Source organism: Echeneis naucrates, chromosome 8, assembly GCF_900963305.1.
Source record: "Echeneis naucrates chromosome 8, fEcheNa1.1, whole genome shotgun sequence".
In the NCBI taxonomy this organism is placed as follows: domain Eukaryota; kingdom Metazoa; phylum Chordata; class Actinopteri; order Carangiformes; family Echeneidae; genus Echeneis; species Echeneis naucrates.
Genome location: NC_042518.1, coordinates 10,821,696 through 10,846,757, shown reverse-complemented (window position 1 = coordinate 10,846,757; position 25,062 = coordinate 10,821,696). Strand labels below are relative to the sequence as shown.

The window sequence follows — 25,062 nt, the reverse complement described above, 5'->3', positions numbered from 1 at the left end:
TCGAGTGATTAAAATAAATGTTTTTTTTTGTTTGTTTGTTTTTTTTTCCCCCATTTCAAAATTCCAAATAGCCACAGAGCAAATCCTGTGGCTGCGTTGAAGGAAACACAAAACAAAGACTGTATTAAAATGCCTTTTAAAATAATTGGAGGTGCTGATTGATGATTGTTGTGTAATAATTGAGAGTGATTGAATGAAATTAAGTTGTTGACGGGCAAAATAACAGTTGCGTGAACATGTGTTTTAAATTCATTACAAGTTCACAGTGGGAAAATTAACACTTCATCTGCATTTATTGAAAACCTCAACTGTATTGGAGCTGTTTTTCCATTTTTGTTCTGTAGCAGGACGTTCATGTTAACACCACCAACTCTGGCCATACGGGTGTAAAAACAAACGCACCCCAACTCAGACCAAGTAAAAGTAAAGACCAAGGTTAGTAAATTGCTTGTTCTGCGTGAATGTATGAGCGTCACTGCCGGCCTTTTTTAAGTGTTTTTAAACCATTCACAACCACTGTTCTCAAAACACTTCACTTTAAATGTTATCCCTAAACATCTGCTTTTTTTTTTTTTTTATAAGGGGTTTTAGAATGATGTTGAAATGATGGTAAGAATGATGGACAGACATGTTTAAACTGCGATGTTTACCTCAATAAATTCAAAATGAAAATTAAATCTTTCGTAAAATAAATTGTTATTTACATCAAGTCAAAACACTAAAGCAAATAGGCCAATATCAGTTGTTGTACACTGACCACATCAAATCCAGATTCTTCTCTCTGTCCATTTCATTTTCTCAAAACGCTTTTAACACACAGGAGTCAGTTTTATTCCATACAGGTAATGACTGATCAGTCCATCAGCTCTGGGAGCTCACAGGTCCAGAGGTGAGGCGGGGTGAACACCTTGCCTTTGCCGCTGATGTCCTGTTTGAAATTATGCACTATGGTGTGTGACTGTGTACTTTGCTTCAGCTGCATTGCTCCTTAACCCCAGTTGTGCTCCTACGTGGTTCGAGAGGATTAGCATCATGGTGATCCTGCTCAACTGTGTGACACTGGGCATGTACCAGCCCTGTGAAAACATCGACTGCACCTCGGACCGCTGCCAGATACTGCAGGTAAGGCAGACCACAGTACCTGCATGCGTGTGTCTGTATCGGGGGGGGCAACAACACATCAGAGCATCGATGAAAAGATACAACAAAACAATTATTTCATACACCACGGAGCAGGTTGCCAGTCTTCTTGTCACTGTTGCTCAACTGAGACAGCCACGCTGCAGCTACAATATTTCCCATCTTGAAGGCTTATATTTCCTCCTGCTCTCTGAACAGGGAATTGGTACTGAATGTTTTTAATATATCTTGTACAGATGCAAGCGATTTTTTTTTTTTTTTTTACTCCATGATGAGGACATAACTGACAAGTGGCAGCAGTTGACGTTGTGTTCGCGGATGGCCACAAATGCTGCAGCCGAGAACGCATCGCCCATCTGCTTTTTTTTTCTTTTTTCCCTACGTTTTCCTGAAATGCATTATTGGAAGGACCGTCTTGGCTCTGTCTTGATGAAGTTTTTGATCCATGTAGAAACTTCAAAACTGGTTTACTGTAAGTGCATAGCTGAACCCGAGAGAATATTCTCTAAAATATAAAGGCTTTCACAGAACTATAAGGAAATATTGCACCTTATTTTACTGTCAAGGTATATTGCCATGAGGGAAAGACTTGTTTTCATAAAAGTGTTGGTCGCGAGTTTAGCCCTATTTGTGTTTGAGAGTATATTGTTGTATTGTATTGTGCTGTGTTTTTTTGTGTAATTGCTGATGTTGTTCCTTTGTGTTTGTAAGCCGTGTTGGGCTGGTGTGGGTTATGTGTTTCTGACTGGGTGATTTGCCAACTGGCTGAGGATGCAGTGTACGGCTGCCATTGTAATAGCTTTTCATTGAAGTAAATTTGGCAGGCTCAGTTCCAGGTATGACAGAAATGACCTAATTCTGCCTCATATGCTTTTTGTTTGGGGATTTGTCATGTCCATTGCCATTGACAACCCCTCGACGATTACCTGCATCGAAGGATTTTGTTTCTTTTTTTTTTGTTTGTTTTTTCCTTTTCCATGTGCTGTTGCTATGCTGACTGACTTTTCTGCGATAGCTCACAGGTCTACAGCATATCGCGATGGATTAGAATATCAAGTAAAGCCCCCCAGACAAAGCTGTGATAGCTGTATTTATCCCGGATTTCTCTTCATTGTGCAAAGATTTCAAATAAGCAGTCATGGCTGTTGTAAAACTGTGTGACATGTTTTCCTGCTCCCCTCCTTCCTCCCTAAGTTCCCCATCCTCCAGTCCTACATGCTTGCACTCCCTCCCTTCCTCCAACCTCCGTCTCTCTAACAAGCATATTGTCTCCCCAGGTAGCGTTAGGGGTCCTGTTCTTGTGGTTGCTAATGGTAACAGGAGGGATTTTGCTGACAGGGCTTTGGTAGTTAGAGTGGCCCTCATATGCCTCTCTGGCCCTCTTCGATAAACAGTATCCAAACCTCACTTCCTGGAGGAAGGAGAGAGACTAATGACCACAAACAATGTATATATCACGACAGCCTTGGGCTGTTAAGGAATCTTGCTGGAGTTATATGGGATTTAGAGCCCTGGACCTCAGGGACAGAAAACTTCAGTGCAGGTAGGGTGGCAGGGCAGTAACATCCATGTGGTACGCCATGATATGTTACACCTCAGTCAATCATTCAAAATACAATCAAACCTCAATTTACAGCCAGAAACTGTAGTTGAGGATAGAAATTGTAACTAAGTGGGCCCTGATTTAACTCTGGTCTGTATGTGCATAGTAATTTGTTGAAAATAGAAAGTTGTTGTTCTCCCTAAAGTAGATTTGAATAGGATGTTCATTTAAACTTTAAATCACCTGTTCAAGCTTCTTAATAGAGGTTCAACTGTTCAGAAAGCTCATTGACACTTAGTTGAAAGGCGCTGTTAGGGGCTCCTTTTTCTATCCTATTTAAATTTCAGTGTAAAATGAACGTTTGTACTCATGATGCCTTTGGTTTGATACGCTGATTAATCCAGTCAGTAAGTCACACCAAAGGTGGAGGAAGAGACACACACATTATTTGATTTCAAATGGTACCATTCCAATCCTGATGACCTACTTACCACCTCCTCTCTTCCTGCCAAGTAAGCTGCACAGTGACAGCATATGAAGTAGTTTCTACACCATCTCCTATTTCAAACCATGAAAGGGATTCATCACACATCAGCCTCAACCTCTTTACAAATCATGTCGACGATGAAACCTGATAGGCTGACTGAAGAGCAAGCTGGCGGCAGTGACAAATAACAATGATGAATTCATTCCCCTTTCACTCAGCGCAGCGCGCAACAGGGATCCGGCTGGTGCAGCCAATGTCGGATTACATGTGAAGCGTGCAGCTTGCATTATTTATCAAAACATCATTTAAACAGCATATGAGACTGTTCCCCTTGCATGCTGCCAGCTCTGTGTGCTGGCTGTGTGTGTGTTAGCTGACGCCTGTGCGAGGCGTTGAGTATGTGTGTCCGTGTGATTGAATGAGAAGAGATGGAGCACATGTCGGCTTCAGATGCATCAAAACACAGTGCCCACTTCTACACACACCAAGCCATGCCTCAAATAGAAGCAAAAAAAAAAAGAAAATCTCAGTTGTATATATTTGAAATCTTGTGTTCAAGTAGCAAAGATCTGGTCTCTACTCTTGGAGATTTTGATCCGTTTAGATAATGGCATGGTTATAATAGGGACCACCCATCTCTTGACTCTTGCTATTTCTGGCTGGATGAGAAACGTGCTACTTCCAGTTCAGCAGCATGAATAAATCCACAAAATTTCCTTCACCATTTATCTTTTTGAATGTGGCCTATGGATGAAAACAATAGCCCACAATTACTAAGGCTCCTCTCTGGTTGACATATTTTACTCCAGATTGTCCAAATGCACCACGGATCAATGTTTTTGAGCCTGATGTGGGTTATTGTTGATTCTCTAGTTTGACGTTAGACTTTTCCCTGAAAGCTGAAAAAGGTAATAACGCTAAATTGCCCGTGAAGAATTGTTTCCCCATTGCAGCATGTCTATTGGTTTGTGAAGTGCAATTTGTTGAGTGCACTTTTCTCAGGGCGTGCTTACTGTACTTTCACAGCCTTGAGAAGCATTCAGCTCAATCAGAGTGTCCATGGGATTTTCATGAACTTGTAAATTGGTGTGTTCCTTATCATGTATTGTTGCCTGGGGACTTTCACCAGGCTTAAATGTTTGTAGATGCTTGAAAAGCATTTCAGATGACTGATCTTCCTTACTTTTAAGGCCATATTCTTTATTTCACATTTCCCCCACAAATCAAGCAAAGTTATAGTTTTGAGATTAAAAAGTATTGGACTTGTGTACCCCAGTTGGGGGAGGGATGATGGTTGTGAAGCAAACAAATACTCTTATCATCATCAAAAAGCCAAATTATTATCAATCAATTATTAATAAGCAGCCGTGGCGCCATTAAAATTTCCGAACTATGGAAATGTCTGTGTTAAGACAGAGCAGCTTGAGTTGTATGTGGGAGTAATATGTAACAAAGAACCAAACACAGTCACACAGCCTATGGCAAAACACTGGGGAATATTTTTTCTCTGAAAATACAATCGTAGGTTTAGCTAGTGATCCAAACATAATCACACAAGCAGGACATGGCGAGGATTCGGGCTTATATGTCCCTCTCCATTTATTTCTCACTATCTTGCGCTCTCTCCATCTTTCGCTTTCTCTTAGGTTTGACCTAGATCTCTCCTACTTTCTCTTTTCTGTTTAATTTTTGCTTCTCTTCTGATTCAAGTGCAGCAGTGTGGGTTGGTTCACACCGAGCACCATATGTTGTGCACGGTGTTAAATTAGCAAAGTTACATGTACGCGGGGCATATGCACACATTTAGCAATGTTAACAGCAAACTTAACTGAAGCAACAGCCGGCAAAGCTTATTGCCAGTCTTGCACGTCACATGCGCTTTAATGTGCTATTAGATCACAGTCCGCTGTGTTTTAAAAGGACAGTTGGATAGAAAGTAACTAATTTGGCAGGTCCTGTGAGTTGGGGGGTGACTCTGTTTTGAGGGTGAACTTCTCACATTTAAAAAGTGAAAAGAAAAAAAAAAAAAGCTTCTACTGAAATATGGAGAGTAGCTGATGAATTGTTTTGAACTGTTTTAAAAGCATTTACAATACATTCATGGGCAATATCAGAGAGCGGTTTGAGGCGTGAGCACCTGCGCGTCAGGCCCTTTCTGCCATTTCATTTTGCAGTCTATCACTGTGTGGTACAGTGATTTTTATTGAGGCAACTTGTTCTCACAAAAGATGACAAGTGCTCTTTGTCCACTAAGGAAATGAGTTGAAAAAAATGATGAGGCAAAGCATTGACAACGTCTTGAGCCTACTAATTTCATGGACATGCAAAGGGAAACCAGATATCTGGCTCATATCAAGTAAAATATATCAAATGCATCTTTTGCTCACATATTCTTCCGACTTTATCTCCCTCTGTCTTCCTAAAGGCCTTTGATGCATTCATCTACATCTTCTTTGCATTGGAGATGGTGATAAAAATGGTGGCTCTTGGGATCTTTGGCCGTCGTTGTTACCTTGGAGATACCTGGAACAGGCTGGACTTCTTCATCGTCATGGCTGGGTAAGTAACCCTACGAATGTCAGCAGCTTATCACACAACTGGGAAATGTTATTTCAGGAAGGTTCTTCGAATCAAGTCATTAGAAGGCGAGTAAAATAAGTACTTACTTCATGTTATTACTTAGTAAATGTCATTAAAGGTCATGGCTGAATTAGTTCACTTTTAATTTGTGTCCGAATTTTGTAATATAATGTTTATAATGTCTATATTGAGGGCTCAGCAACTGTGGAGCTTTTGTATCTTGGCAACATTTGTTTCCCTCCTCTAACACTTCTAACACAGTTTGTCTATAGCTAATTGTGCGTTGGTTTTCTAAGCCCTGAATAGATTCTGCTGAGTGCTGTTAAATGCAGCATGATTTTGATTCATTCCAGACACTTTAACATTTTCCCTGTGTTACTCTGTGGTGCCGATGATCCTGGATGACAGACAGCCAACACTGTCTGATGTCTGTGTGACCTGTCAGTCCATGTGTTTCCAACATGTGTCATGTTTGCGGGGCACCAGTGTGAACAGTGAACAGACTAGGAGGAGTAAAAGTCTGCTGAGGCAATTAAACTACAGACGTGAATAGCACATTGTTATTCACTTTTGTTCTCCAGACAAATTTCCATATCAGTAAAGTTCATGCTGGGCAAATGTAGGCTTTTGTCTTTGCGGTTGTTTATTAAACAAAAGTCATTCATGAACTACACCAAAAACATGCAATTGAACAATAAACATTTTTGTGACAATGACAAACAAAGATAAAATGGGCTTTAATTTCTAGAATTTAACCATATCAGTTAACATATAAATTCTGACTGTAGAAATGTTGTTTTGCTGCTTTGGATTGCCACATGCAAATTGACGGTTCAAATTGTTTGGTGGGCAAACAGGAAAAAAAACAAAGAAATGAAGGCAGAAAACAGAAAATCTGGGAATGCAAAAGTGAGTTTGTGAGGCACCCACTTCTGAAACATTTCTGACACCTGCTCACAAAAGCATAAACATCTATGGCCTAGTGTTTTGTTGAATAAATTGAATGTAATCTTGCAGCCTGTTGATCACATGTGCTCTTAATACGGAAAATGCACAAACACACACATGCACGCACGCACACACACACACAAATGGATGCATGTCCATAAAACAGAAGCAAACACACCTGCTCGAACACCTGCTGTGAACAAAGTGAAATGAGAGACTCCGACGTGGGTGATAAAGCAAGTGTGTGAGTGTGTGTGTGTGTGTGTATGTGTGTGTTTCTGCGTGTGTGAGAGCGAGATGGATGAGGAGAGAGGCTGGTATAATAGCACATAAAGAAAGGTTGAGCAACACACTTACCAGAGTAGGTGGTGGGACATTTATCTTCATTTGAGCTGAAGCAGTTTCTGCCTAGCGGATGCTCAGAGTTTGTGTGTGTGTGTGTGTGTGTGTGTGTGTGTGTGCGCCAGTGTGTATGCGTGAGAGAATTACACACGGAGATTACAGTCTGCTGTCTGGGTTGTGTAATCTGTGGATGTGTGCGTCTGTGTTTGCATTCGTGTAAGTGCCTCGGTCTTGGTTTCCCTCCTGGCAGCAGCCATTAGATTAGCGTTGAGACTAATTGCAGAGGGGCACTGCCAGCTTCGCCAGGCCAAATTGCAGACAACAGTCTGTTTTAAACCTCTGTCTGTTACCCACCGCCACCACCTAGCTCTCTCTCCTTCCTTCGATCTCCCTCTCTCTTTCCTTCTCTTTCACATGTTCAAACGAGCATGCTTTGAAGGCCCTAATTCATTTTCCCCATAACCTCGCACACATGAAGTGCCTCCCTGAGTCTGTTTTTACTTTGTATCCCGTATATTTCATTTCGGCCTAATTCGCTGCACTCAAGCTTGTCTTCCTGCAGTTCTGGTATCTGCAGCAGTAGCTAAAAACTCGCAGCATGTGTGTCTCCCCTGAGCTTCTTCAACCAGGAATGACGCATGACCTTTTCTTTACAGAAAGTCGGTCTTGCCTTTCATACTTATTTTAATGTATTCCAGAGACAGTTGAAAAACGCACCAGGTCAAAGTCTCTCTCCTATGACACATCCAGCATGATCAGGATCGGGAGTGATTTAACTCTAGCTGGTTAACAAACCTCGAGCTTTTTTTTTTTTTTTTTTTGCACATTTACTGCACAGAAACAAAAAGCTGATCACACTTTGTGGATCCGCCTTTCTAGGATATTGGATCATAGCAGTATTACATAATTAAACAGGATTGAAAAAGACGGCACTGCAGCTGTAGTTCATCACTTTCAAATATAAGAGTGATGCTTTTTATGTAAATGATGTTAAAGAAAAAAAAATCCGTTCATGACACAGAACTTCAGAGCTAACTTTGATCGGGGTACATTGTTAATTTGACAAGCCACAAGAGAATTGACATATTTAGGATCAAGACTCTACCCTGGGTTTCCCCTTTAGCTCTTCATTTATATGGATATAAAGACACACAAACACACACATACACACACACACACACACAATCAGATAAAAGCGTGATCGAGATGAAGGTGTTACGAGCAAAAAGGAAATGTGGAAAAAAAAAAAAGGGAGAGAACAATCATAAAAGGATGCTTGCGGCGGTCGACTAATTACCCTCCCAAACATAGCATCCTGATTGATGTGTGCAGGAAGAGTCACTTGTATAGAGCGCACACATACATAAGCACAGTGCGTACACACAGATGCTCACAAAGACACATATGCCCAAAGACCCACACTTACACAGGCACATCTGCGGTCTCTCTTTCACTTCATTTGCTGCTCTGTCTGCCCTACAGATGCAAATGAAACAATATCTGTCACTGTTAATGTAAGTGTATTGCTCCCCCTGAAGCCTATTCAAGCAACACAAAAAAAGGATCAACTTTGTGCCTTTGAGCTCGTACGTATTCCTTGTTTTTAATGAGAGCTAACTCAGGTGCTCCTGTGTTTAAGGCAGGTTTTAATCGCACCACTATGTCCAGACAGAAAAGAGCCTGGCCCCAGGACGGCTGTGATGCCCTTCTCTACACTGGGACGTTTTCATCAAGCTGCCATGTGGCATTTCTGCACTTTCGACTACAGCGGAAATTGAAAATTGGTCTGCGACTATACGTTCTCACAAAGATGATGGAAAGCGGTACTCCTGAGCTTTGCAGAAAGAACAATAGAATTAGTTAAGCTGTAAGAATTTCACCTAAAAATATGATTTAGTGCCCTCACGTGCCTACAACTTTATAGCTCTTTTAAACGTTTCACCTCCACATGAATAAATTGTTAGTGGTTAGTGTATGACAGCTGTACAGTGGTTCAGACACTTATTGGTACAAGTAATCCCTCTCAAGTGTGATCCGGGTGCTGCTCTGTTGAGGAATGTGCTGTGGTGAAGGTTAAATGGAGGGAATTTCCATGGGGAATCAATAAAGTATCACATTTTCGTAAATTGTGATTAATAAGTCTATCCATGGCAGCATGGCGGCATATTGATTAGCGCTGTCGCCCAACAACGAGAAGGTCGTGGGTTTGATTCCCAGGCTGGGACCTTTCTGTGCAGATTTTGCATGTCCACCCCCGTGCCTTTGTGGGTTTCCTCCCACCGTCCAAAGGAATCATGTTTGGGTTAATTGGTGACACAAAATTTTCCGTAGGTGTGAGTGCGAGTGTGAGTGGTTGTTGGTCTCTGTCTGTCTGTATGTGTTGGCCCTGTGATGGACTGGTGACCTCTCAAAGGTGACCCCGCCCTCGCCCAGTGTGAGCTGGGATTGGCTCCAGCACCCCCTGCAGCCTGGAAACAGATAAGCGGTAGAAGTTGAATGAATGAATGAAAACTTCGAGCTTGGCCGGTTTAGTTCGAAGCCAGCCTGCTGCGCTCTGGGTGTCTTTAGTTTGGGGAGGTGCTGCTGACGCCTCTGTTGGTGTCATGCTGTCCCGACACGGATGTAGCCCAGGGCACAGACTCACACAATCTCACTTAGCTGCTTTTACATTATGTTCACCATTTGCACACATAAATAACACACCGTGACATTCACACCCGCATTTATTAAACATATAATTTAACTCACTAACTCAAGCTTTTTGTGTCTTCATGATCGCAGTCATGCTGTGAGAGTGCAGCTTTTTTAAACAAACACCCTAGTAATGAGAAACTCGATCCCTTTCACTGACTGAGTTTAGATGAATCACTCACCAAAGTGAATCGGACAGAGTCACTGAGTCAGTGCACACACGAGCTCCACCCAGTCCCAGCCCCCCCCCCATGCCACACTGTTAAAACCACTGATTTAAAGCAGGAAAAATGATCAACCTCAGTTTTTATCTGCCGTACTAATTACCCTGCCAAACAAACATAATGACCTGTTTTAATCTGAGCGTCTGTGTGAGTGGATGTGTGCGTGCGTGCGTGCGTGCGTGCATGCATGTGTGTTTGTGCGTGTATGGTGATGTGGCCTGGCTGGGGGATATTATCTTGTTTATTTTTATTTTTTAATTTGTAAAGCACTTCGGGCAACATGCTCTTTGTTTCAAAAGGGCTATATAAATGAAGTTTGATTGATTGATATTGTCAACAATTTCCTTTCACCCGAGTTCTACCTGATGAGACAGCAGATTGTCAGCTCAGGCAGGGGAGAGGCTCTCCCAGCGTCGAGTGTGTGAATGTGCTGCTGCTGAACTGACAGTGGCAGACTCCGAACAAGTTACAGTGAGGGGAGTCATGAATCACAAGTTTGAAGAGTTTGACTCCTCACGCGAGAGGATGAGAGGAGTCAAGATTTATATCCTGTGAATGGGAACGGGTTACCGTGAGATGTACTGTGTGGGACTGTGTGACAGCTCATAGTGGGGAGAGAAAAGGAGTGCAACAACAATCCAGAGATGCTGCTTCTCCCACAGGGCTAATATAGCGATTAACCTCAGTCCACTACAGTGACACGTTGTCTGCTCTCTTCTTCGCAGTTGGCTAACCGTAGCAGGGATGAGTCAGTGAACGAGTTAACAGAGAAGAGGAATCGTGATTCGTGCGTCAGTTATATGACTCTCGATTTATTTATTTATTTATTTATTTTTTTTTTTCACAATTCGTCCAGGAATCACACAACACTAACACTAACACACGCACACAGACATGGTGTGCATGGTGACAAGTGCGGCCATTCTCCTGTGAAAGTTGTTGGGGTTCAGGGGCACAAACAGCTTAGCCATGCTGTGGAAATGACTTTCTAACAGATGCCAGGATCTGACTGAGCCACAACATCCTGCAGGCAACACTTAGAATAGACTGAATCCCTCTTTTTTCCCCCGCTCGCTCTTTCTCTTCTCCGCCTCTTTTTCATGTTATTCTCCACTTTTGATGCTTTGTCGCTTTATCCCCCCACGACTTCCCTCTCTTTGTGGTGAATTTTCTGAACTGTTTAGGCTCGCAAAACTCTGGGAGGGGACAAGTGAGACTACCAAAAAAAAAAAAAAAACAAAAGATAATAATGAACAGGTAGCACACTGAGGCAACGTTAAATAGTTTCTCTCTCCCTCTTGCTCTCTCTGCTTTTATCATTCTTCACTTTTATCTCTCTTTGTTCATCCAGGATGGTAGAGTACTCGCTGGACCTGCAGAATATCAACCTGTCGGCCATTCGGACAGTGCGGGTCCTCCGGCCTCTCAAAGCTATCAACAGAGTGCCAAGTGAGAACATTTCAAATTTCTCTGTGTTCGCTTATGAGTGCAAATCACATTTGGAAGTGTCCTTTCATGTGACTACACAGCCGGTTTTCTGTGTGTCTGTGCTTGTCGTTCCTCTTTGTGTTGTTGTCTATGTGCTGCCAGTCCACATAATGCGTCTGCATGAAAATTCATGTAGATGTATTACATGACTGGCTTTTTTGTGCATCTGTATGCCACCTGTTCCCCACGGGGATCATTAAACATTCATCTTATGCTTAATCACACAGCCCATTCAGGCCTTGAGTCACAGCGTTATCAGATTTACAAACCATCCATTAATGCTGCTTCAGTGATCGGTCCGTGACCATAACCTAATTTCTTTCATCTGAAACTCTGCTCTTGGTCAAACTTTTTAACTTGTATCGATTTCATATGTCTCGCTGCCCAATCAGGTTGCTCTTAATCATTATAAGCACCAAAGTCTGCCCAAAGTAGATTCTGACCAGTCTTGTCTCATAGTTCTAGCACTTTAGCACTTAGCCAAGCCTTTGCAGTCACTGCAAATTGGGGGTAATGAGGTTTCAGATAAGTCGTTTTATTTATTTATTTATTCATATATATATATATATATTTTTTTTTTTTTTTTTTTTTGCTTGTTTGGCTTTGGCTGAAAGCATGTCTTGTGGTAATAGGTGAATTAATTTTTAATTCCTTTCCTTATGAAACTGACAATAGAGGACTGGATTCTGTCCTGAAATGATCCACAGTTCCTCCTCTCTGCAGAAAGTTTTGGATAAACAAAGCAAGTAAACCAAACTTTCCCTGTGTCTTAAAGCCACCAAGAGCGGCTGTTTTCCTCTTTTAAATAACCATGAAATGAGTTTGCAGCAGATGGAGCTGATTTCATGAAAGCCCTAGCCTGAGTCACTTTGGACCTTCAGGACAGATACAGTAAGAGAGGAAACTTAGCAGTGACTGCACCGCATTTTTTTAAACATATAAGGTGAACAAACTTTGAAAGAAATGGCCTTGTGAATAAGATTGCATGTGAGCTACACAATCTGTTGCTCAGATGGCTGCGGCTGTGGATTTTTACTTCACTTCTTTTCCACATACTGCCTTTGCATTATCTCTGCAAAGTGACATATAAAACATTTTGATACTTTCATTTTCACCTTAAATATCCACTTGTTTGTTGCGGATCCACAGTCACCTCAAGGCCTCCAGAATGTTCCTGATGACTCTCCTAGATTGCAGTCCATTCATTTAAGGAATTCAAGGGTTTGCTGTAGTGAGTGGCCAGCAAAGAGTCAGCAGCCGACCTTGACTGTCGCACAGCGGGCTTTCCAGGTGTTGCTCTGGCACTGTGTGATTAGGTCTGTGTATTTAGCCCTTTTTCGCTCACTGGCTTCATCGATTCGGTCCTCCCAGGGAACGGTCAGTTCAAGAACAACCACTTGCTTGGTGGACTCTGATGTTAGCACCATATCTGGGTGAAGAGAAGTAGTTGTGGTGTTGGCTGGTAACTTGCCCTGTCTTCCCAGTTTGACTTGAAGATGCCAGTCATGAGCGGTGGCGAGGAGTCCCCTGTCGAACTAGGCTGTTGTCATTAAGCCTTCTGCCCTGCTCTAATAAGTGACTGTTTGAGGGCGGCCTGAGTCTTGCTGCGCTGGCTGGCTGTGCAGGTGGAGTCCGCCAAAGATCTTAAAACTTGGTCGTGGCACCAGCGGTGCTGCCCCTCCCCTAGCGCTTTTGGGCAGCAGCGTAAGATATGCACTGGCGTGCCCCTGCTCTGGCACAGCTTACACTCAGGAGTATCTACCAGGCCCCAGGTACGCCCGTTGGCTGTTTGGGAGGACGTCATGAACTGATTGGACATGGAACTTGATACGTGATGGTTCAGCTTTCCAGAGCTCCGCCCAGGCAGTTTTGTGGGATTCTGCATGCTCCCACTTGGTCCATGCCGCTTATTTGGACATGCTGACTGTCTTGCTGTGTTTTTCCTCCACATCTGCTCAAATCCCTGAACCAGTTGGTGCTTCTCTTTTCCATGGGCCAGGTGATAATGTAGCTTGGGAAAGCAACCAAGACTTGCTCTCCCCATTGCCACGGAGCCCGCCAGCATTTTGTGCCTCAGTTGTGGCACTTCCTCTCTGTCTTTTTCTGCTGATGCAAGTTTGACATTTGCAGAGTCCCAGTACATCAACACCTCTCTGGAGTGGGTGACTTTAAACTCCTCTCTTAGTCCACTTAAAATTAGCTGTAGCTTGGTGGAATGGCCGTACAGGGCAATGCTGCTCAAGGACCGAGGGAGCTCCATCCATCTCCAGACAAACTGGCTGATGGACTTCTCGAGAGTCTCGACCGTTAATGATAATGTTAATGATACCTCGTAAAATAACAGGGACCAGAGCATTCCTGGCAGGACTCTCTGCAGGTAGATCCAGGCTTTGAACCAGGGTCTGCACTGGAACTGTTGTGCCAGCTCCTGTTCCTAAGCATTACTTCACTTGTTCCTTCCAGAGGCAGGCCATCTTTGCCTGTTGGCTCTTCAGGCCTCTTGGGTTTTTCAGCTGTGCAGGTGGAGTCCGCCAAAGATCTTAAAACTTGGTCGTGGCACCAGCGGTGCTGCCCCTCCCCTAGCGCTTTTGGGCAGCAGCGTAAGATATGCACTGGCGTGCCCCTGCTCTGGCACAGCTTACACTCAGGAGTATCTACCAGGCCCCAGGTACGCCCGTTGGCTGTTTGGGAGGACGTCATGAACTGATTGGACATGGAACTTGATACGTGATGGTTCAGCTTTCCAGAGCTCCGCCCAGGCAGTTTTGTGGGATTCTGCATGCTCCCACTTGGTCCATGCCGCTTATTTGGACATGCTGACTGTCTTGCTGTGTTTTTCCTCCACATCTGCTCAAATCCCTGAACCAGTTGGTGCTTCTCTTTTCCATGGGCCAGGTGATAATGTAGCTTGGGAAAGCAACCAAGACTTGCTCTCCCCATTGCCACGGAGCCCGCCAGCATTTTGTGCCTCAGTTGTGGCACTTCCTCTCTGTCTTTTTCTGCTGATGCAAGTTTGACATTTGCAGAGTCCCAGTACATCAACACCTCTCTGGAGTGGGTGACTTTAAACTCCTCTCTTAGTCCACTTAAAATTAGCTGTAGCTTGGTGGAATGGCCGTACAGGGCAATGCTGCTCAAGGACCGAGGGAGCTCCATCCATCTCCAGACAAACTGGCTGATGGACTTCTCGAGAGTCTCGACCGTTAATGATAATGTTAATGATACCTCGTAAAATAACAGGGACCAGAGCATTCCTGGCAGGACTCTCTGCAGGTAGATCCAGGCTTTGAACCAGGGTCTGCACTGGAACTGTTGTGCCAGCTCCTGTTCCTAAGCATTACTTCACTTGTTCCTTCCAGAGGCAGGCCATCTTTGCCTGTTGGCTCTTCAGGCCTCTTGGGTTACTGCAGACCTTGCCCCAGATGCAGACTTCTACCCTATTTCATTGTCCGTTTGATTGGGTCGTTCCCAGTACTTCCTTCCAATTGGGATGCTCATCCTCCCCCCATCTTGGGCATTTTTGGGGGTATATTTCTGAGATGTTCATAGTAGCTTGTTTGGGTGCCCTCTTTGGCACTGGTTAACCCTTCCTGCCCTGGTTATCATCTCTCTGAGCGGTCCACTATCTCTCCAGCCGTCACCAGTCTGTTCGTAGATGTTATCCAGACTTTCCTGGAGGTCACTGACTGAGCCGGGTGAGGAAGAGTTTGAAGACACCTTCCAGTGATACTATGAAAAAGATCTAATATGCCTCCTAGCTGAATTGATTTCAATTTTCCACACATTTTGGACAAGGACAAGTCATGTTTCAGGTGGAGCCATCATCAAGAAACCCACTCAGCCTGATATTTCAGACAGCTGCAGCAGCAGCAACGCTCAGAAAATATGGATGCATTACTTTTCAAGTGGTGTGATTGGAAGATATTGTGTGCAGCAGAGTGTCTATGTGTTTCAGGGACAAGTGCACAGATTGTAAACAAATCAGCTTTTCTGGAGGTGATTATGCATCATTGCACAAGCCTCCAGATACATGGGTTTGTTAGCATATGCATATTTGATACAGCAGATGTATGTGTTTATACAAGTGTGTATTTAAGATATGTGTACATAGACCTACGCTTAGTTCCTCTTTTATATATTTGCTCTTACTGTAGTCATGTGTTAGTGATTTGTGTACCGATGATGTTTACAGTCAGCTACATGTAATGGGTGTGTTGTGGCCTGATTCTGCCCCCTACTTTGACCCCATTTAAGGGGGATGAAGCAAGGGGAGAAAGCTATTTGTTCCCTGTTTTGTTGGATTGCCTGGATGCAGAGGGAGCATGAGCGCACCCTGACCCTTTACACATCTCAATCTGTAACCCTCCGACAAGATGGCAGATAATAGCTCTAAGTTATGTGTGTGTGTGTTACTGTGTGCTGTTGTTGTAGACTGAAATGGGTGATAGAGGAAATGCCAGAAAGAGAAGGCGAAGAAGGCAAACAAATGCTATGGAAACTTAACCAAGAAAAAGAGCAGGAGAAACAGCTCTCTGGGTCTTTGGTGAATAGCACAGGCAGGTAGCTGTAAATGTGTTTCTACTGTGGCACAAGAGGGGGCATCGGTCTTTATGTGGGAACAGCAGGAGCTGGCAAACTGGTACACTCACCAGGAGGGGAGAGGGAGGGAGGCAAGAAGAGAAGGCGAGAGAATAAGGAAGGAAAAGATGAGCATCGTGTTCCTTATCCCAGAGAGTTGTTTGCTTTCTATTTCTTTCAGTTTCTTTCTTTTTTTAATTTTCTTATTTTGACACTCACCATTTTTCAGCAGACCCTCAGGCCCTGTTTCATCCCTGTTCTCCCCATCTCTCCCATGATCCATCTCTCTCTCTCTTCACCCAATTAAGCCTAATGGAGTGGTGGTCTAATGACCACAACCCTGGGGAACAAATACATTTAGACTCGCCTCCAGTCGCCACCAGAGACACATAGTCACAAGGAATGCTACTGCTTTTAATTTAATACCAGTTGATGAGAAAAATTAACATGGGGGAGAAACAGTATACACTCACCCACCTGAGGAATAAGTCTTAATTCTGGACTCTTAATATGAGATTTCAATCAATTTGATAATCCCCCCTAGTTCAAGAAAGTTCAGATAGCACATCAATGTACTGGTAATCTGGCATTCACAACCTGTTTTGTAAGAAAAAGGATCCATTTATAACATAAGAAAACATGTTTGGAAAAAAGTTCCAACAGTACAATATTCAGCATGAGGAAATTCCACACACTTGTTGACAAATGAACCTCTCAGTGTGAGCACAGACTCATATCTAAACAATTCAAAGTACTAGCATTGATCAACACTTATGGGATGTTAGATGTTTTCTTGTTTTTTTTTTTGTAACTCACAACATTTATGTTTATGTGGTTTCGTGTCTCTGTAGTGACTAACCTGCATGTATTTGCATCGTCATAAATATTTTCTGCATGTGGGAACATCATCCTCATTGCGCTTTCTCTCTTTGTCTCCTGCCTCCATTTGTCACCTGTCGTTCAGTCTGTTGGCACTCAGTTTAGATGCGTTGTTGTGTTGATGACACATTAACCTGCTGGTGAGTTGTCATTCACGGATCTCAGTACGGCACTTCACAAATAAACACCTCTTATAAGTACGAATGCATGCATCAGATAATTCAAGTAGACATACTCACACATTTATAGCAGCACTTGTTAGTGCACACACACACACACACACACACACACAAACAGCTACCTCTCAGGTGTACAGGGTTTCTGTGATCTCATCAGTCGGTGGCTCACCTCTCTCTCTTGTTAGTCCAATCAGCTGTCATTATCTTACACTAATCACCATCTCAATATGTCCTCACTGCGGGGCAGACCAAGCCGCAGGAGATGAGGTCATCATTATTCGACAGGAGACATGCTTGTGTTTCTGCAGTTAGTTTTCACCTAATCCTGAATGAGACCTTATGTATCTCAATTATGCCTCAGAGCTTGGGGTTGGATGGTACTTAGGTTGTGTCTGTCTGCTTGATATTCTAACTTTTTAGTGTGTGTTTGAACTGTTCTTTTACATCATGCCTAATTTGTCCACACAGTGTTTCCTCAGGTGTGTGTCTTCCATACTTCCTCCTATGGAGAGGCTGTTAGGCTTGCCTGTATGTGTGTTATTCCCTTTTTCTTCTTTTTGTCACTTCTTCATAGGTCTTGAATTAGAAAATGAATTATAAATGAATGAATTATAAATGCCCCAAAATTTAGTGATATATCCAATTACTGCTAAATTGCAACAGCAAATTCACAATCGCTACCATTCATGTCACATAATGTCACACATTAATAAAATTTAGTGATCATTTCCGCACTTGCAAAAGGTTCTTACTAAACATATCTGCAAAAAAGTGATGTTCGGCAGCAGGGTAGGAATTTGTGAAACATTGAAAGACTCCTGACACAGCTACATGGTATGCTTCGCTTCTTTCTTTAACCAAAAACAGAAGCTTTCTCCGACCTTAGGCAATACTGTTTGGAAGCATAAGTATTTGGTTTCAGTCCCTGCTATTGAAGTTGACAGTCCACTGTCCTCCCGATTAGCTCCTTATAATTTCATTGCAGTGGAGCAAACGCTAACCTCCTGATCAAAAAAATGTGATGACCGTTACTCATTTTTCCTTCACTATGTGTGTGTCATTTCTATTAGATAATCCCTATCTGCTAGAAACTTTATTAGCAGTGGCGCTACAACGTTCCAATAGACATTTTCATTGGGAAAAATCATCTCAATCATCAACTGATGAGGGAATATATATGGAAATATGAAGTCCTTTGTTAAGATTGAGAATGTAAACCTGTAATAATCCATTACTGATTGGTCACCTTGCTGAAATACACAGGTATGCGCATCCTGGTGAACTTGCTGCTCGACACTCTACCAATGCTGGGAAATGTGCTGCTTCTCTGCTTCTTCGTCTTCTTCATCTTCGGCATCATCGGTGTGCAGCTCTGGGCAGGACTGCTGAGGAATCGCTGCTACCTTGAGGAGAACTTCACCCTGTGAGTTAAAGTAGAAAATGAAAGTTGTGGCCATGCTTTCATAAAGCTGTTATAACCCATGTCAACAGGCTAAATGCAATATTTCTTTTAGAAGTTTTGTAAAATGTACAATTTCATCAGTATGAATATGAAGATGAAATTTTGTCCTGATGCATAAATCCACTAAATACATTTACATGGCCTCCATATTCATGGCTCTACATGACACCTTCACCGACAATTTCATTGTTTGTGAGGGACATTCATTGCTCGCTGTCAGCAAGAAAGACATTCGCCCTGATATGTGTGTTGTAATATGTATTTGAGCCACGTCACTTTGGAAATCTTTGCTTCTTTGCATTGGAGCCCGTTGTGCTGGCACAGCACGTACTGTACTAATGACTGCTCGATCAGCCAGAGGAAAGGGGACCCATGTCCGCCTGCTACCACCGTCCTATCTGCTTCCTTCTCACCCTTCCACAGAAAAATCACACCACAAAATTACTCCCAACTGTGTTTTCAATGTTTGCTGCATCTTCAGTAGGATAAATCAGATATTATGGCTATCAGGGCAAACTGAGGACTTTGCTTTTATTACATTTTTGGATTTTTATTGAAGACATCAGAAGAAAATCGCTATTGTTTAGAAAAGAGTGTTTTCCACTGGACTAGACTGGAAACACTTTTGCTGATCAGTACAAGAGCAGACTTCCAGCAGGGATCTCACATTGTATTGTGTGTTGTTGCTCATTATTCAAGTATTGTTTTGTATATTATTAAGTATTGTGTCAAAATATTATCCAGGTGAATAACAGGGCTTTAGTAGTTACTTTGAGAGGTCTTATTGAGTTGGCACTTGAGGACTATTATGCTAAGTTAAGGGCTAACATTAGCCTGAAGGGGGTTGATAATGGAGTGGGCCAAGTGTTGCAGTCAATTGCAGCAATCACTTGAGTATATTACACCTTCTCTCTTCATCTTTTATTCTTCTATTTTATTAGCCCGCCATGCGACAATAGTGCTTGGGCAATGGTCTGGGAAACCACAAGGCTGCATCACTGGAAAACATGTAGCTGACCAGCAGAACTTCATAGGCAATTTTTATTTAATTTTTTTTGTATTATGCAGGATATGGATTTGCCCTACGCAATTTCAGAAGAAGTTTGTGTACGTTGGCCTATTTTATGTTCCATTTATTTTGCCATACTTCTTCAAACCAATTTTCCCTTCTCAACTGTCCCAGAGTCTCACTCAGTAACGTTGCTGGGAACTGTTTCTCTTCGCTGCTGCTCTTTAGCCTTGGTCTTTGCCTCAATCTTCCTCTCTATTGGCAGGTGTTCGCTCAGTGTGATGCCAGGTTTTGCTGTGCCATGCTATGCCATGCCCAGGCATTGACAGTGGGGGGCAACAGCCTTCATTCATGCTCTGCTGCCTTGACAGGAGCCGTTTTTCTCTTCATTATTTTACTTTCTTTCACTCTTTTTGTTTTTTAAAGCCCTTTGAACCTCGTTCCACTGTTGCACCTTTGGTTAAAAAAAAAAAAAAGTGCCACTGACACCATCTCTCAACATTCTTCTGTCCATCACTATTGTGAGTTCTCTTTGTCAGTGTAAACCTGCAAACTTGTGTTTTGCCACTAAATCAATGCATACTTTCAAAGTCTCTCTCAATGGAAGGTGGCGTAACTTGATCTGGCCTCTGTAACTATTGATCTGGGAAGTGCAGTGTGCATGTGTGTTGTGTGATCAATTAGAGATCGAGGTAGAAGGAGAAATCTGCTATTATAGATATCAGCACTGTCTATTTTGATACTGACTGGAGACAGAGTAACATCAAGAGCCTGAGAGAGGAAACTTAAGGGGGAATGTCTGTGTTGTGGTGGTGAGAGGAAAAGAGATGATTGGGGGTCAATGTTACAGAGAGAAGAAGGGGAAAGAATTATTGTGATGCAAGGAAAGTAAGAAACTTTTGACGACAAAAAAATGAGATAAGCGCAAGAGATTAATGAGGGAGCAAGAGTGTGAGTGCCACAGACACTGTGAGGTCATACTCCATACATAAACATATATTCACTCACTCAGTGGATGACTTCTTTATACATATGAATGCGTGTTGTAAATGCACATGTATACAAGCTGCTTATCTGTTTTCTGATTCTTTCATGCTACGTCAGCCACGTGCACAGTCTGGCTGGCACTTTCATCATGACTTAGTTTACATGATTAATCTAATTGCTGTCTGCTGCCGCACACGCCCGTTTACGGTGAAGTGCCTGTCAGCTGGTTAGCAAGCTCCGAATATGCAATTTTCATTTTGTTTGTGTGAATGTTTCATGCTAGATTATACAACTGCCTTGTCATCACATTATCATACCATTAAAATCCTGCACTTGAGAATACATTTAATCTCCAACAGTGGTGTATGATTATCTTCACCTGTCACACTCAGTGGAATGAGGTCCATTTGCTCAGCAGGGTTATCAGGGGAGGGGCCCCGTTTCGAATGGCAGAACACACCTCTTTTTTCTGTTTTGTCAAGACCACACCAATTATTAGCATAATCTTACCTAATCCTGATCCCAGTTTCCCTGTCGGATAGTTCGATCACAGTCAGTGCTGCCAACTCGTCATAAATAGTTTACATTTTTTACTGAAAGCAGTAAAGCATGGTAGCATTTGGATTACTGTCTGACACTTGTTTTTCTTCTCCATGTGGATAAATAAAGGCCATAAACTCATTCCATCATCTCCTGACCACTGCATGAACCCAGCCCAGTTTACCACACCTGTCTACTCTTGCTTTAGGCACTGAAGGGTAGTTCACTGCTCGGTCAGGATCTTCTCTTGCACACACACTTATTATATATGTCGCTTGATATGTGAGACTGAGAAGAGAACAGAAATTCTTGTGAAATGCCCCCAAAAGGAGAAATGAAACATGATGGAAATCTGTTAATTAACTGAAAATGTTCTTACTTTGCTCTTTGTCCAGCTCTTCGGGCATGGCTCTGCCACCTCCATACTATCAGCCAGAGGAGGATGACGAACGCCCCTTCATCTGCTCGCTGGCATCTGATAACGGCATCATGTCATGTTCGGATGTGCCGGCGAGGCGTGAAGGAGGCCGCACGTGCTGCCTGGACAAGGAGGACGCGCTCCATAGGCAGGCTCTGGGCCTGAGTCCGGAGCCACTGGCCAATGGGAGCGGTGCTGGAGAAGCAATGGGGCTGTGCATCAACTGGAACCAATATTACACCCGCTGCCACACAGGGAATAGCAACCCCCACAAAGGTGCCATCAACTTTGACAACATTGTCTACGCCTGGATAGTCATTTTTCAGGTATGATACTGCGTGTTCTTTTTCGCAGGCTTTTGTTAACATGTGTTTCTATTTGATGATGTTGGATTTTGAAATGATGTTATTTCTAACTTTTCGGATCCTTATTCATAAAAGTTCATTTATTTTCTTTTATTTTATTTATGAATTCACTTCAGCGCTAAATCTGCATATTTTACTGTTCATTTTTGTTATTTAAGAATTAATATATTGATTATTTTGGCTAAATGAATTTAGCCTAGTCAGAGTAATTGAGATGAACCATGCTGCACTAGTAGCATTGGCACAGGATTACCTGATGTTGTCCAATCTCTACTCCTAGGTGATCACTCTGGAGGGCTGGGTGGAAATTATGTATTATGTTATGGATGCCCATTCCTTCTACAACTTCATCTACTTCATCTTACTCATCATTGTGAGTATTACAAGTATTCTTCATTCTCACAAACTGACACACATCCAGTGTGTGCAATGTGTTCTGTTTTCTAAACAATGAATAACTAAAGAATGACATCTAACAGTAGCCACACATTCTGCGGATGGAAAATCTCTGATAACATTTCTAATACATGTGGACACCAGGACTGTCCTGCCATCAGTAATTTGAATGAGGATATTTCCTACATGGTGAATTGAAGTGTTAATAGACTTGTGAAAATCAATAGTCACATAAAGGACTGTCCATAATCAATATCTGCTGGAGAGCGCAAGCGAAGAAGGTGAGTGTTATATGCATTTTTACTTTTTTTTTTTTTTTTTTTTTTGAAAGGCGAGAGAGAAAGGAGCAAAGACATCTGAACAACACCAGAAAATGTTCAAAAGGGAAAAGTACCACATGGCCAAGTGCACGAGCAAGATCAGCTTTTTGTATGCAGTGCCAGATGGCGACACAATGAATGTTGTTTGATTCTGCACTCATGTGCAATTGGCTGTCTGTAAATGAGCTTTCAGAGACTCAGTGTAGCACCAGTCATGCAGTAACAGAAGCCCCAGGTGCTGCACTTTCCCACCGGCAGGTGAATACAATAGAAAATAGACATACAACCTGTAATAAAGCTGGAAAATTAGAGAAGAAAAGAGGGGAGAGAGCAGAACTGGCAAAAAGTTAGAAGAGATGATAAAAATGAAGAAAACAAACATACCAATCAGTCACAACCCCTCTCTTCTTCTCTTGACTCGATTCTAACTGAACTGTAATCAGAGAGGCCATGACAAATCATTTTTCTCCATCATTGGCCTTATTTTGGAATCGTGACTGCAGCTGTAATTGTCATCACTTTTTTTGGCAGACTTTGTTGACGGTGACAACAGTTGGAAGACGGTTGCCATGGTGCCACAATACAGCGTAATTACTTTTGCTGCCCTGATCACAGTCCCTTGTCATGTAGATTTCACTATACTATTTCTGAGACAACTCAACAGGTAGGCTCAATCAGTAATACAACAAAACAAGTGAATTTCAGTAGTTCGATATACTCGATCAGTGCTTTGCAGAGTTCACATCTAGACACACCAACATGATCCCTTCCCCTCAGGGTAACCTCTAATGAGAGGTCTGATGGGATGCCTAAGAAGTGCTGTTGACACTGACAGAAGTTTTCAGTCAGGCACTTCCACGGACCCTGAAGGAGCTGTTCACACAGTTAGGGTCACCTTGTGACTACTTTCCTTTTGTAGTCCTTTTTCTTTAGCTTGTCAACTTCTGTGTGCAGACGGGAGGGGCATAGGGGGGATAGGGATAGGCATGCATATGTGTGTGAGTGTTCCTCATGTGCTAACTTCCAGCGGTTGTTCTTTAAAGCTGGTGAGAGTCTCACCTCTATCAGCTTTATGCGTTATATCCTGTCAAGTGCATAACCTTAACATCTATATAGGTGTCACATTGAAAACTATGATTAAATGGATTAAAGTGTCTCAAAGCTAAGTGCCAGCAAGACGATCGTCATTCGGAGACTGACTTTGTGTGTGTGTGTGTGTGTGTGTGTGTGTGTGCGTTTAACTCAAAGAGACAGTATGCCTCCGCATAAATGTGTATGATAGCTGCTGCATGAAGACACATAGACATGCAATCGGTTGTATGCTCAGCCTGCCATTTGTTGTTATGGCTGAGTGTGCGTATGTGTGTGTGTGTGTGTGCATTATGCAGTGATCATCTGAATGCATGATATTGGGCTGCCATCCCTGATTATGCAAAAAGCTGTCTACTGATCAGAATCACAGAATAGGTACACACAGGCCTGGAGGGAAATCAAAGCCTCGCACACCTGCAGACTTGCTTTGACCCACAGGCCACAGATGGGTGTCTCTCCTCCCTCTTCTGTCACACACAAACACACAGACTCACATGTACACTCCTCTCATATGTTTCCTCTCGCTCTATCTGTGAATATTTTTGTGCTCTCTTGTTTGTTTGTTTGTTTGTTTGTTTTTTTTATTTCATCTTACCTTTTTCTCTCATTCTCCTGCACCTTCCTTGGCATCATTAATCAAAATGGATGTGGAAGTTTAGAAATTTTTATATTTGTGGAGGCTCGATGTATGTACTGCGATTTTTTTTTTTTTTTTTTGCTCTTAATGTTTTGGCTTTACAGGCGAGTATGATGTCTGTCTGTCCAAGCCCTTTGTCCAAGGAGAAAAAGTGATACATATTCAGGTTTGTGATGAACAAAATCGACAGTCTGCTACAGGCTGCTCTATCCATCCTGCTGTCAGGTTTTTGAGTTGTTCAGCATTAGCCATTATTGATCTGGTCATTGTTCCATAACCAGCTTGGAGAGGTCCAATAAAAGTCATTTCAGCAGTCCTGTAGTGATTCCCATTACTGCCAGTAAAAGGGTCAGCCAAAGCATACCATTCACAATGCACTCCATTGCTTCCACTACTGAACTCTCACTTTAACTCAACATAAGTAAATTAAAGCTCTTTTAGGAAGGACATACTGATTGCTAAGGAAGTGCACAATGCTCACTGTACATGTGCATGGGAAAAGTAAAGAATGATATGAAGCAGACGTAGGGATGGAAGTGATCTGCTCAAACCAGCTGTGGTCTGGTGTGAAGCCAGGGTTTATAGAGAATTTACATGTGTGCAAACATTTCTACAGGGGAACTAAGCCACATTATTTTGAATCTTTAATTATGTGAGCTTAACAAAAACAAGTCTGTGTACACACATTTTGTGTTTCTTAAATGAGCAACTTCTACTTCAGCCAGAAATCTGCTATTTAAACAAAACACCAAAGTGC

The 25,062-nt window shown here is 42.6% G+C and overlaps 1 protein-coding gene across 1 annotated transcript in view; it reads left to right on the top strand.

The window, feature by feature from the left end:
• Positions 1 to 25,062, top strand: part of cacna1ia (calcium voltage-gated channel subunit alpha1 Ia) — a 95,671-nt gene that overhangs the window by 28,199 nt on the left and 42,410 nt on the right. The window contains exons 2-7 of the mRNA XM_029508051.1: positions 1,011 to 1,122; positions 5,596 to 5,729; positions 11,307 to 11,404; positions 18,343 to 18,502; positions 21,473 to 21,821; positions 22,141 to 22,233. Coding sequence (XP_029363911.1) covers positions 1,011 to 1,122; positions 5,596 to 5,729; positions 11,307 to 11,404; positions 18,343 to 18,502; positions 21,473 to 21,821; positions 22,141 to 22,233 — 946 coding nt within the window. The remainder of the gene's footprint in view (positions 1 to 1,010; positions 1,123 to 5,595; positions 5,730 to 11,306; positions 11,405 to 18,342; positions 18,503 to 21,472; positions 21,822 to 22,140; positions 22,234 to 25,062) is intronic.